A 15,064-nucleotide genomic window follows, 5' to 3' on the forward strand; every position below is an offset into this window, starting at 1 on the left:
AACTTATTTCTGCGACTGTTAAAACTACTTAAGAAAAAAAAAATTATAAGCCATAGTTTCAGCTATTTTAATAGTCACTCTTTATTTCCACAATTTTGCTCTATTTGGCCATCATTTAGGCCATTTTCCATGTCCAAAGACCAAATCAAAGTTAATTTGGAAAGTTTCATAGACAGGACGTTATACTTTGAGTTAAATAATCTAACTTAAATTCTTCATTTCTATAGAAATGAATCGGTACCTATCTACTTGTCTTATAATTATATGAGGCTCATATTCTAGCAGAGCTACTTGCCTTTTATATCATTAGTATGACTTGATATTTAAATCCCTAACAAATTCCATATTAACTGCATTCACATGCATTCATAGGTCACTAGAATATATGAATGGAATATAAATTTTGAGAAACCAAACACAAAATTTTCATGGGAGACTCCATTTTATATTACAACCTAAATTTTTTAAATGTTACATGTAATAGTGTAAGACTTGTCTATTACTATGATGATGAAAAGTAATTGCTGACTTTAACATTATTTAAACATCAATGAGAGATACTATTTCTCAAGGTGCATATATTGTTTTTCCACAAATACCTTTAATTTGAACCTTCTTCTTGTAAGTGAGAGCTGGGCTTTTTTCTTTTTCACCCCACACTGACACATATCTCATGAACGTCAGAGGCTTCAGCATGGATTAAAAATGACATACCTCAAGGAAAATATCTATCCTTGACAACCACTTTGCAAAATACTGCATGCTATTTACATACTGTATGGAGTGAAAATCCCTGCTGGCATAGTAAGGAATTAATCAGAATACAAATCTTTGAGAGAACAGCTTCAAGAAAAAGAAAAATGAAAAAATTTAACAACTGTAAATGAATAGAGTTCCCTGTACCAGACAATTTAACTCTTTAGTCTCTGGGTGGAGAGAGTTTATCTAACAACACAGTATGACTGTGATACCCAAAAGTATGTTTTATGAGTCTTCAGCCCCTCTATTAAGAAGCTATGTCTTTACTATAGCAACACCACTCTTAAAATACATTGTCTCTTCGTATTTAGAATGGCTGAAAGTGCTTTTTCCAATTCGTTACTATCATATGTATACAGAGTCACTGACATATCATATCAGGCCAAGGGTCAGAGATATCTTACTACTGAGTTATTAGATATGAAATTATATGTGAGATGAATTTCAAAAAAGGGATTTTTAAGTATTTCAGAATAATGAATTTCTAAGACTTCTATTTAGTGGAGAAATGCTAAGTGAACTGTCTGCCTTGACAGGCTTCACAATTACGCTTGACAACATTTTAGTTCTAGTTGTGTATTTATTAAAGTGCTACCTACTCATCTATATCTAATATAATGTACTGTTGTGTTCAGTTATGTGAAAATTCAATACCTTCTCCAAAATGTCAGCTTTTTACTCCATTAGAAGAATACATTTTGAGATTTTCCTATTCCTTGAAAAGAAAATATGAATGACAGTTTAAAATCAACAACAACAAAACAAAAATAAATCCACTGGCCACGTCTAAATCTGTGAAATAGGAAGAACTGGTTTTCCCCAATCTGCAATCTGCAATGTTGGTTTTGCCCCTGCAATTATACTTTCCCCTTTCCCATTAGTTTCACAGAGGATTTATGGGAGATTTTCATGGCACTAAGAATTATTAAAACTAAATGAGTTGTATGTTAGTGGGGTTGGAGGGATTGCCATAGATCCTTCTTCAGAAATCTTTACTGGACAATTAATCACATAATCAAGGAGAGTATTAGCCTCAGAGATGGGAGCACACAATCCTCTTGACTTTCCTTCCTCCTGCCCAGTGGAGAACCTGCTCTTCTTCCCCATTATCACCCACAAGTATGTATTGGAAATCAGTACTGAATATGCCAGGTAATGTGTAGGCACTTTTCATAATTATGTCTAATTTTTATAAACAACCCTGAAAATATCTAGTATATATCTATTTTATTTATGAGAAAACCAACTCTCAAAAATACAAGTAGCTAACTCAGGGCAAAAATTTAATCCACCAGCTCCAGCACATCTTCCTTTTATACATCATGTTCCCTCCCAGATGAGACGATGTGCATGGAAACAATGTGCAAATGATAACGTTTTATAAGAGATTATATTACTCTTGCTAAGCTCATCCGGATCTGGCCCAGCCTGCCCAGGAGAGTGTGTAAGGTAGACCAGGCTCCACACCTTACAAAACAGGATGGGATGGCAACACTACTACTGGGCCACAGCAACTGCCCCTCTCCTCCCAGTCGTATACATCATGACACGCAAACCTAAGAGGCTCATTGCATGCAAATTTGGAAGAAGCACATGAATTGCAAAGATCTACATAAACGAGATGGATAACATATAAAAGAGGAACCAGGGAGCCTGAGTGGCTCAGTCGGTTACGTGTCTGACTCTAGATTTCAGCTTAGGTCATGGTCTCATGCTTCCTGACATTGAGCCCTGCTTCAGGCTCCATGCTGACAGTTCAGAGTCTGCTTGCAATTCTCTCTCTTCCTCTCTTTTTCCCCCTGCCCCATGTGCACTCTCTCTCGTTCTCAAAAATAAATACAATAAATTTTAAGAAATAAAACAGAAATAAAAGAGGGACCAAAGAAGAGGGTATGACTGAAGGCACTGCTGTAGATATAGACACATTTAATTATCCCTCCTATTATCTGATTTTTATCTTATTGAGAGTAAATAACTTCAGTATCATCTGCCTTTAATAACAGTAAAAATATATACTTAATCTCAGTTTCCTGTATCTTTAGAATTAGGTTACTTTTATCCTCTTGATTTTAAATGTAACATGCTAATAAAAATAAGATAGAATAAGGATACTTAAACTAGCTGGTAAAATTTTATATTACTCTAGAATTTTCTTCCTAAGCAGGAGGATAAATTTAAAATAGGTTAAGAATTTCACAAAGTTAATATGCCTACTTAAATCATCTTAGTTTTCACTAGGATACCTGTGCTCTATTTTTTCTAATAAGTGTTTCCTCAACTTGACTCCTAGACAATGTTAAGTACAGATCAGTCTAGGCCAATTATTTAGCAAGTGAAATTTCAGTTTGTCTCCTGTTCTTGACAGTAAAACAACTCAATATACAGAACAGTGAGGCTTCCTCTCTACTGAAAAGAAGAAAGATAAAGAAAGAAAGAAAGAAAGAAAGAAAGAAAGAAAGAAAGGAAAAATAGTAGCAAAACAAAAAGAAAGAAAAAACGTAAGAAATGGCCAAATGAGTCATTTACTAGCCCTTCTCAGAAGGGCAGATATAAGATCTGTTCTATTATAAAGATTCTTTTTTTTTCTATAGCAAGGAGTATCTGATACCTTATTTCATGAAGCCTATTTATAAAAGATGCTCAGAAAAATTATTCCTTACCCAAATAATTTTGGGAAATGCTGCATACTATTATGCCTTCTTGGAGATTCATAAATAACATAAGAATATTTAATGTTTTGAGAAGTTCTTCAGTAAGGAGACCAGTTTACCTGTAGTTTTTCATTACTTAAGTTGCAAGGTTTTCTTTTATACACACTATGCATTTTATCTGTCAAAATCAGTATTCCAAGAAATATAATTGGAAATTTGCTAAGATATAATATTATTTCTCTGAAATAAGCATTGTGTTACTAATGATTTTTTGTTATTTCCTTTTCAGCGGACTGTGGAGGACCTTTTGAACTGTGGGAGCCAAATACAACATTCACTTCTATGAACTTTCCAAACAGCTACCCTAATAAGGCTTTTTGTGAGTCGTTTCTTTTCCCAAGCCATGAGAAACAGATGTGTGTGTGTGTGTGTGTGTGTGTGTGTATATATACATATATATATACATATATATATGTATATATATATGTATATGTATATATATGTATATATATATGTATATGTATATATATATATATATATATATATATATATATATATCAAGGCTAGATTCCCACCTTGACACAGCAAAGTGGATTAGAAATTTTCCAAACCTGACTACAACTATTACATCTGTAATATTGCATAATATAATGATAACAACAATAACAATAATGATTACTAACTTACTTAGCATTTATTTCATGCCAGGCACTGTGCTAGTGCTTAATATACTGTTTCAGTCAATTCTTACAATAATTCTTTGAAGCAGGTGTTATTATTATAATTCTAAAATTTAAAAATTTAATAAAACCAGTAAGTAGAAGTACCTTACTCCAGATACTGTTCTCTTAATCACTTGTCTTGATTATACATACAATGTCTATATTATATATAACAAGTTTGCAATTTCATAGAATAAAGTCAGCGAAAGTGCAAAAAGTAAAGGGCCAACTGTGACATCCACACCTTTTGTAAATATAGACCAGTGTCAATAAAGCAGGCAGCTAGAGTCAGGTAGCTAGTTTCTCAGTATAAAAGATGAAATAATGAGGATTCACTAGAAAATCATTAAGTGTAGAGGGAAGAATAGTTTGCTAAAACTGAACAGAGCCTATATCTAGGTCAATATTTCTAAGTAGAGTAGCCCATTCAAACTGCATAGAAATTATGTTAAAGATGCCAATTCCCCAGCCCATCCTACAAATATTCCACTTCAGTAGGCCTGGGAAACAGATATGTTCCTCACATGGCCGCATCTAAGATAGCAACACCAATCTAAATGGGAAAATCTACCAGTAAAAGAAATGCTCTAATGACAGTGAAAAATGTGTTGTTGGAAAATGTCAGCTTTTCTTCCTTCAAATGACCCAGAGATAAGTAAATATCACTTTCATAGGAGAATAAAGTCACTATTCCAGGGGCTTATCTGATCCAAAAAAATAAACAACCATGAATCTAATTTGACTTGTAGGGGGAACCAGAGATTATCATCTCTACTCCACATTGAAGACATCTTTTAAACATATCATTTGTACAAAGGAATGGTCCAAAATTTCTGAAACATCAGTGGAATATTAAAAGAACAATTTGAATAAATTTATTAAATTTGTTGATTTATTAAATAAATATTATTGGGCACTTTGTTAGGCACTGAAATGAGAAAAGAAGAAACAAACATGACATGGTCTAGATGAAGATGTAGATAAATTATCAGGCTTTACAAAATACCCAAGGTAGTGTAACAATAAAAGGAATGGCAGGGTGCTGTGGAGGGACATGATATTTACCTAATATACGGAAGTTCAGAGAAATTTGAAATTCTCAAGGGAGTAAAGCTTTTGAGGGAAATCAAAAGAAGTGTGTTCTAAACTGTGTTGTCATGTTTTACTTTTAAGGTATTTGGAATTTAAATGCACAAAAGGGAAAGAATATACAACTTCATTTTCAAGAATTTGACCTAGAAAATATTGCAGACGTAGTGGAAATCAGAGATGGTAGAGGAGATGATTCTTTGCTCTTAGGTAAGTCTGCAATTTAAGTATTGTGAAGGTTGTATGGCTCAAGATGTTGGAATGATAGAGAAAGCATTTCCCAATAAAAATAATCCGTCTTTTACAACAAGCAAAATGACATTACAACAGCAGAGTAACATGTCAAAGTTTATGTGGAGCTTCCAAAATGAGAGTGTTTGCAATAATGAGAGAGTAAGATTCTTCTTGAGCACTCTTGGCAAACCAGAATTAATATTTTTGCATGAGTAGTTTCTACCAGCTATATTAATTCACTACAGTGAGCATTATACCTTGGAGACTAAGAGCTAAAAACATGCATTACTCAGTTTAATATGCATTATGTATACATCATATTTCCAAAAGTAGCTATTAAATCCAGTTTTGTTTCACTTCAAACTAAAGGAACAAATTGTGTATTTTATGCAAAAATGTTTTATGATTTTTTATTTACATTTCAGTATTACTCTGATTGTGTCTCTAGTACCAGCTGCTTCTATATAAGTATCTGAAAATGATTTGAATATTGATCAAAGTTGATTTTTCCCTAACTTCTATTGATTACTATTTTTTTAATTGACATGGGAGAAAGTGTACTATTCTAGAGGAAATTCTTGTATGTAGGTCATAAAATATATGGTAACATAATAAATATCTATCAGTCAAATGTGATAGCTATTATCTTACTTAACTACTACCAATATTTTAAGAAAGTGTCTCTTGATAAGTGATACATTAAATTATGAAAATGCTTATAGAGTCAACTGGAATGCATGAAACAACACACTTCACAAGTAAAAGTGTTTTATCTAACTGTGCTTTGGACTCATATTAATCATTTCCTACAAAGTCTGACCAGGTAACTATGCAATCAGGGTGCAATCACATGAACACTGCAACCAATGGAGAAGACCAGAGGGAACTTTCTCTACAGTAAAGGTGCAGGGTGGTGGGGAGGGTTCCCAGCAATACTAATCCATTGCTGCTTACACAGGGTTCTTCAGCAAAATCCCACAAAGTTCTAACGTACAGGCTTCCTAGAAGATTTTGAGAGCCACACAAAGAACGTATCAACAATGAAAATCTCGGTGGGGCTGGGAGGCTAGTGCTAATAAGAACTGAGGAACTTCAAATTTGATTTTTATATACATAATTAGAACACATTTTGAGTTATTTTCCCATGTTTAGGTTATATTGCCCCTCTAATGAAAATTTCAGTGTTCTTATGATCTAAGAAAAATTATTTTTTGTCATTTCACCTCTTAATATTTACATTAATTATTGAAAGGTAAATAAGAATTCCAGAGGATCCCAGAATCATAATTTTCAAAATTTTAGGCAAGAAGCTGTTTTGAAACAATCACTTTAGGGGATTCTAATACATAAAATATCTAATAATGTGAACGTATTTTTAATTAGCTTAAGTCTTTATTGTGTAGTAGAGAGTATTTCATTATTTGTGAAACCCCCAGAGCCCAGGGGTTAGTGGGAAACATTTTGAAAACCATAATTTAGGTTTATATTATCTGTCTCTAATTAATCCAATCCTTCAGCTTAGTTTAATGATTCAACTCACACACACAAAAGAAAACCAAATAAATTTGGACAAAAATTTACTAAGGGAAGCTATAATCTCCATTATTTTCTAAAGGTCTTTAAAACAGACATATAATCATTTCTTCTGGGATAACATGAGCTTTGAATAGTAGTGGTGCTAAGCCAGATAACATAAATAATTCATCGTTAAATTATAGAGCCACAGCAATAGTGGAAAAGATCAATAGAGAAGTTGGCTTTCCTAGAAGCAGTGTCCAAAATCTAAAAGAAAGCATAGTTATTTATATGTGGTCGCTTCCCAAGCAAGCTACGCTGCATGTAGCATACATCTAGAAGGTGGAACTGACAGAAACGAGTCTATTTTCTTCTAGATTCAAAGAATCCCCTCAATAATTATCTTGTTTTCATTTGGAGCAGCTGTGTACACAGGGCCTGGTCCAGTAAAGGATGTGTTCTCAACCACCAGTAGAATGACTGTGCTTTTCATCACTGACGATCTGTTGGCAAAAGGGGGATTTAAAGCAAACTTCACTACTGGCTACTACCTGGGGATTCCAGGTATGTGCACTTAGGGTTACATGTTGAATTGTAACTTTTGGAGCAAAACGATACAACCAGACAGTATTTTGAAGCCTAAATACGACTTCATTGTTTACATTCAAATACATTCATCTGTCTTCATTTTATCAGAGATTTTCTTCCTGCCTTTACATCTGTATAACTGCTGCTTAAGTCAGTTCAAAGAAAGAATCTGTATTTTCAGCAGACCTACTTGTACTTCTCTGGGGTGTAGAGTCATGAATTTTGTTCAGTGAAGAGGGCCATTTTAAATGTTAAAAGCAGGGTACTTGGGACTGTGAGGAAGGAGGATTATCTGTCATGTCATTTGCCAAAAGCATTTTCAGAGAACAGCGGGGAATCAGGCAAGTGAGCTGTTTGGATTCCAACAACATCCAATTAAAAAATTAACACCACTAACTTCTTAAAGACAAACCAGTGTAAAGCTGCTGCCGTGAAGGATGAAGGAATTTGATGCTGATATTACTGGCATATATAATCTTCTAATCCTACATTTTTTATTAGACCATAACATAATCAGCAGGCCAAAACAAAATTGCCTGCCTGCTTATCATGTATCTGTATCTCTATAAGCACAGACAGAGGATATGGTATAACTCTTTGCATTTGACAATTTATAGTGAATTTGTGATCACTTGCTTCTCCCCTTGGAGTGTGATTTTTCTTATACCTCTGCCCACAACTCTGTGGTCCTCTCCAAGGGGATAATATGTCAGGAAGACAGAATATATGCCATTTCCTTTATCTATGTTTCCTTTCCATAGGAGATTGTGGTCAGTTTGTCTTTGACCATAATGTCTAGAAAAGAGGTAGGGGTCAAGGCACTGATCCTCATCTGGCTTGTTATCTAATCTCAGATCCAGCTGTGCAAATATCTGTTCCTCCACTTACAACTGGCCTAAACCTTTGACTGCATCTCTGAAAGTTGAATGCTTTCAGATGTACTGCAAAGTTGATCTGTATCTTGTCTACCAACCTGCCATGAAAATAAGCCACATCAATTATTAGCCAACCTACTTAGGTAGGAGTGAGTGGTAGCCCAATCAACTGACCTGTCCTTCTGGATTTTGTGACTGGTTTTAGACACAGCGACTTGTGACTTGTAAGCAACAGTGACATATATCAATCAAAATATTCAATTAGTGAATTGAATATTTGCAGTGCAATTTGAATATTTTCAACCTATGATAAATATGTAATATAAAACGATGGGAATAAAGACTTTAAGATCTAAAAATTAAGATCTGAAAATTAGATTTTTATCTTAAAATACAGTCCATGACAAAGGAGAAAATGGAGAAAATGACATGATTTAAATTATTTTTATTTTATAAATTAAGACTATTTTAAAGTCATACTTATAATTATTTTTCAGAGGAGTAAAAAAGAAAATATAGTGACATGAAAATAGCAATAGATACTATATATTTATGTAAGTATACATTTATAAATATATATTTCTATGACATATATATTTGTATGATATATACATACATATAATAAGGAACTAACTTAGTAAAGAATCATATCACTGAAAAATATTAATCAAGGCAATTTTGAGACTAGCATTTTGTCTTATTTTTTGTTTGTTTACCTTCAGATTTTTATTTAAATTCCAATGATTTATTTATTTAAAATACAACATAATATTAGTTTCAGATGTAGAATTTAGTAATTCCTCACTTACGTACAACACATGGTACTCATCACAAGTGCCCTCCTTATTCCCTATCACTTATTTAACCCATCCCCCCACTCACCTCCCCTCCAGCAATCCTTAGCTTGTTTTCTATAGTTAAGAGTCCGTTTTATGGTTTGCCTCTCTCTCTCTTTTTTCCCCCATGTTCATTTGTTTTGTTTCTTAACTTCCATATATGAGTGAAATCATATAGTATTTGCCTTTCTCTGATTGAATTATTTCACTTAACACAATAGTCTCTAGCTCCATCCACATCATTGCAAATGGCAAGATTTCATTCTTTTTTATAGCTGAGTAATATTCCAGTGTGTGTGTGTGTGTGTGTGTGTGTGTGTGTGTGTACCACATCCTCTTTATCCATTCATCAATCAATGGGCATTTGTGTCCAATGTTTATAGCAGCATTATCAACAGTAGCCAAATTATGAAAAGAGACCATCATTTTGAATTAAGCTACTGATTCTGTTCTCTGATAATTCTGTTGTTATTGATTTTACTATGGTAACTATATTTGTCTGCCAGTATCTTATTCCAGTTTTTTTCTGTTTGTGAGTGAACCTAATATTTTAATTTAATCCAACATTTGATTTAACTTAGGTTAATAGTTTGACTTTCTGATGATACTTTTAAAGTGTAGATGAATAATGGACGTGGATAAGGAAATTTTGGTATATAATATTTAGTCCTTCTAAGGTAAAAAAGACTTTGAATGTATATTATTGATAAAACCTAATTGGTTCTTACTGTTAATAGAAAGCAAATGATATAATAAAGAACTTTAGCTAATAGTAGAAAACACAAAATGGTTTCAACATTATTTTTATACCTAAAATTATGACTTGTAATTTTTTACAAAATATTAATATTTAATTTTAGCTCCTAATATCTTGCTGAACACTGCCCCCCAAAAATGATATTACAAATTAGTTGCCCCTTAAGATATTTGGAAAACCATGGCTATTTGAGGCAGAGGAATTTCCTGTTTAAACTCTAGCACAACCAAATTCTTTTTTCTGGTTTGATTAGAAGTCTTCGTTAATGGTGTAAAAGGCACAGTTTTTTGGTTGCTTGCATACCAATTCAAATACTCTAGCACCAAAATATCCACATTTCCACAAATAATTGCTGCACAAAAGCGTGATCAAGAGTACAAAAACAGGGGTGCCTGGGTGGCTCAGTGAGTTAAGCGTCTGACTTCAGCTGAGGTAATAATCTTGCGGTTTGGTCAGGCTCTGTACTGACAGCTCAGAGCCTGGAGCCTGCTTTGGTTTCTGTGTCTCCCCCTCTCTCTGTCTCTCTTTCTCTCTCTCTCTCTCTCTCTCAAAAACAAACATAATTTTTTTAAATAAAAAAGAATGCAAAAACAATATATAAAAAGTTGGAAAGATGTGAAAGTCTAGAATGAGGACGCAGGAAAAAACACCAAGCTACAATTTAAAAATAATGAACATTCCCAAAGGGAAAGAACCAGTGGAAACTAACAGGGGAAGCTATAAAGGGGAAAAAAAAACTTTTGGATCTGATTAAATGACTAAAAATCACAAAGTCTTACTGCTGTCTGTAAAATATTAATAAGCAGGAATTAGTATTATAAAATTTCCTATTTACATTTTTAAATTCAAGAGGAAAATTTTTTGGCAAATTTCTAAGCAAAACAAATATAATCATTTTTCAAATGTGTTAAAAATCAGATCAGCCTCATATATTACTCATTTCTTTTTTTTTCAATATATGAAGTTTATTGTTAAATTGGTTTCCATACAACACCCAGTGCTCATCCCATAAGGTGCCCTCCTCAATACCCATCACCTACCCTCCCCTCCCTCCCACCCCCCCACCAACCCTCAGTTTGTTCTCAGTTTTTAAGAGTCTCTTATGCTTTGGCTCTCTCCCACTCTAACCTCTTTTTTTTTTTCCTTCCCCTCCCCCACGGGTTTCTGTTAAGTTTCTCAGGATCCACGTAAGAGTGAAACCATATGGTATCTGTCTTTCTCTGTATGGCTTATTTCACTTAGCATCACACTCTCCAGTTCCATCCATGTTGCTACAAAGGGCCAGATTTCATTCTTTCTCATTGCCAAGTAGTATTCCATTGTATACAGAAACCACATCTTCTTCATCCATCTGGTCAGAGTGGCTAAAATGAACAAATCAGGAGACTATAGATGCTGGAGAGGATGTGGAGAAATGGGAACCCTCTTGCACTGTTGGTGGGAATGCAAACTGGTGCAGCCACTCTGGAAATCAGTGTGGAGGTTCCTCAAAAAATTAAAAATAGACCTACCCTATCACCCAGCAATAGCACTGCTAGGAATTTACCCAAGGGATACAGGAGTACTGATGCATAGGGGCACTTGTACCCCCAATGTTTATAGCAGCACTCTCAACAATATATTACTCATTTCATGATGATACTTAAAAACGATATGGTTATATTTCTAAGATTTGTGGATAATTAAATGTATAAGCATCAATATCATCTATATTTGAATGCAAAAGAATTAAGTGCTCAATTCTTCAAAATATCTTAAAATAGTGCAAGAAAATACCCAGTAACTACTCTGCTGGAGAAGAGGGCCTCCCAAATTTTTTCCAAGAATGATGTCATGGAAAGAACTTATGAAGAAAGTATTATATTTTTTTGAATCATTATAATGTACACCTGAAACTAACACAACACTGAACTAACAAAACACTGTGTGTTGACTATACTGCAATTAAAATTAAAAACTTAATAAAAAAACACACAATCTGAATTTCGGAAAAAGAGGAGAAGAGCAGAACAAACTTTTTTTTCCAAAAAAAGATATAGAAATGGCCAATAGGTACATGAAAATATGCTCAACATCATTCACTATCAGGGCAATGCAAATCAAACTACAATGAGCTGTCAACTCACACCTGTTAAAATGGCTATTATTCAAAAGACAAGTAATAAATAACCAAGTGCTGGTGAGGATGTGAGGTAAAGGGAACCCTTGTATACTACTGATGAGAAGCAAATTGGTTTAGTCACTGTGGAAAACATTATGAAGTTTCCGCCAAAACTTAAAAATAGAACTTCCAAAAAATAAAAAAAAAATAAATAAACAGAATTACCATATAACCCAGGGGTGCCTGGGTGGCTTGTTTGGTGAAGCAACCAACTCTTGATTTCGGTTCAGGTCGTGATCTTATGTGTGTGAAGATCTAACCCCGAGTTGGCTCTGGACATGGAATCTGCTTAAGATTCTCTCTCTCCCTTTTCATCTGCCTCTCCTGTGCTCACTCTGTCTCCAAAAAAAAAAAAAACAAAAAAAAAAAAAAAAAAAAAAAAACAAAAAAAAACAAAAAAAAGCTATCATGAAATCCAGCAATCCCACTTTTGGGTAAGAATGAAAAAGAAATGAAATCAGAATCTCAAAGACATATCTGTACTTCCACGTTCATTGCAACATTATTTCCGATGGCCTAGGGATAGAAACAACCTCAGTGCCAATCTACAGATACATGGATAAAGGTGATGTGGTATATTATATTCAGTGGAATATTATTTATCCATGAGAAGGAAGGAAATCCTGTCATTTGTGACAACATGGATAAACCTTGAAGGCATTGTGCTAAATAAAATAAGTCAGAGGAAGACAAATACTACAGCATATTGCATAGGTGGAATCTAAAAAAGCCAAACTCTTAGAAACGGAAAGAAAATAAATCAGTAAATAAATAAATAAATAAATAAATAAATAAATAAAATGTATATTTTTAAAGAAACGGAGATGAACTGTAAAACCACCTGAATTCATGAGATAAAATAACTAACAACTCTATCAATAAGGAAATGGATTTTTTTCATGTCTCCAAACAATTAGAATAATTATTGGGCATTCCACCGTCTGCAAAAAGAAATCATCTTGCAACAAAATTTTAGACAAATGTAGGTCTTTTAAAAAACATTTAAGAGAGGAGAAAAGTGGAAAGAGAATAGATTATGAAAAGGAATATGGCAACAAATCTCTTCCAACACAATATTAGTTACTGGTTTTTATTAGACTTGTATAATGAGATAAATATAACACCTAGGATTTTGAAAAATATTACAAGTAATCCTATTCAAGATAAAAGCCTAAAGAGCACAATCTGTTACTTTCAACACAAAACAGATACAAAGTTTTGGTGACGGGGTTATTCATAGTTGCCCATTCACTAGATTTCAGTTACTGTGATTATGATATTTAAGAAATAAATCATTTAGAGAGAATTCCCAATCGTTGCTAGAATGGAATCTTCCATGACCATCACTGTATGGTGAATATGCTGGGAATGTGATTTTTCACCCCTCCTGGACACAGGACAGATGCTGTTGGGGAGTAGAAAATGGAGTGAATGAATCGTCATCAGCATAGTCTCCCAGAGAGATTTTTACACCAAAAGACTAAAAAGCAATTATAGAAACAGGGAATTGGCAGTGGAAGATAATCAGGCTGATAATGGAAAGAGAGCTCCAGCACACTTATCTGTTTATATGGTGCCCTGCTTTGGTGATCATTTTAGAAAGGAGTATGAAAGGGATATCACAAATTTTCAGCATTTATGTACTTCATTTATGTTGTGTGATATTTTAAGGGCACCTTCCAATGCATTCAACTGAAATATAAAACAATTGTATAACACATTTTTGTATCTCTTTTCCTTATCCTATTTTTAACATTTCCCTGTAAATTAAACTAGAGCGTATGAAATATAGATTTATTAAGATGTGTCTCCCATAAACGTCCCCTTATTGCTCTTTTCTCATACTCAGAGTCTTAATTCGGAATTCAATAGTGCTTATCAGGCAACTGTGGAAGCGGCAGCTGATTACATTTAGGGGTTTAGAGCCCTCCCCAGATTGTGTGGCATGTGCCTTAGAGATCAATTCAGTTCCATTTAAAGCCAAGCATATGTTGACTAAACGAGGCAGGGCTACTGGAGACTTCATAAAAAGAAGATGGGAAAATTCAATTCTTAGCAATATTTCTTTTTCCCTCTCTCTCTATGGGCATAAAATGATCAGACGTAAGATTTCAGAGGCCACAGAGAGTTACACTTTGGGACTAAAGACTTCTTAATGAAGCTGAACTGTTATATGTGGCAAAGAATCAGAATCCAGTTCATGCATGTAAGGAAAATTTTGAAAGAGTTTATTCACAACTTTCTTCAGAATTTATAATTTCTACTTAGGTCAGCAACAATACATCATTTTGTCCCATTCAGTATTTTTTCATTCAATGCATCCATTTTACAGAAAGAAGTTAGTTTTTTGGATTCACAGGGTATAACCCTAACAGCTTCAGGCTACAGCACAAAAATAAATTACAATTTCAGATCTCTATGCATGTATTCACTCATATTTTCATTCAGAAATTTATATTTCCATTTGGCAAACATGTGCTTTTCCAATTGAATGTAGCCTGACTACCCTAGTAAAAGAGTAAAATTATCAATAAACTTATCTGTGAAATAAATTATTGCTATTGAGAACTCAATTTTTACATAATGATTTTAATAAGCTATGAAAACAAAGTAATGAGATAATTTTAAAATAACTCATGCTGACTACCCTTCTATATTAAGGTATTTAATAAGGGATATGTAATTAGGCTATCAACTTTTTAAATAAATATAATATGTATCAAAGCATAGATTTAAAATAGAATATACAAATACAAACACATATATACATAGTTTTAAGCCTTCCTGCTTTGTAAAGGAAAATCAATAGTAGAGAGATAAAATATAAAGTCAGTTAAAACATTAACGCTTGCTTGTAGAATATATAATTGTCTTCGC

The 15,064-nt window shown here is 33.5% G+C and overlaps 1 protein-coding gene across 1 annotated transcript in view; it reads left to right on the forward strand.

Moving 5' to 3' along the window:
- TMPRSS15 (transmembrane serine protease 15) overlaps window positions 1–15,064 on the forward strand; it is a 119,981-nt gene that overhangs the window by 63,224 nt on the left and 41,693 nt on the right. Inside the window, exons 14-16 of the mRNA XM_049629323.1 lie at window positions 3,700–3,789; window positions 5,306–5,431; window positions 7,394–7,534. Coding sequence (XP_049485280.1) covers window positions 3,700–3,789; window positions 5,306–5,431; window positions 7,394–7,534 — 357 coding nt within the window. The remainder of the gene's footprint in view (window positions 1–3,699; window positions 3,790–5,305; window positions 5,432–7,393; window positions 7,535–15,064) is intronic.

This window comes from Panthera uncia, chromosome C2, assembly GCF_023721935.1.
Source record: "Panthera uncia isolate 11264 chromosome C2, Puncia_PCG_1.0, whole genome shotgun sequence".
Classification (NCBI taxonomy): domain Eukaryota; kingdom Metazoa; phylum Chordata; class Mammalia; order Carnivora; family Felidae; genus Panthera; species Panthera uncia.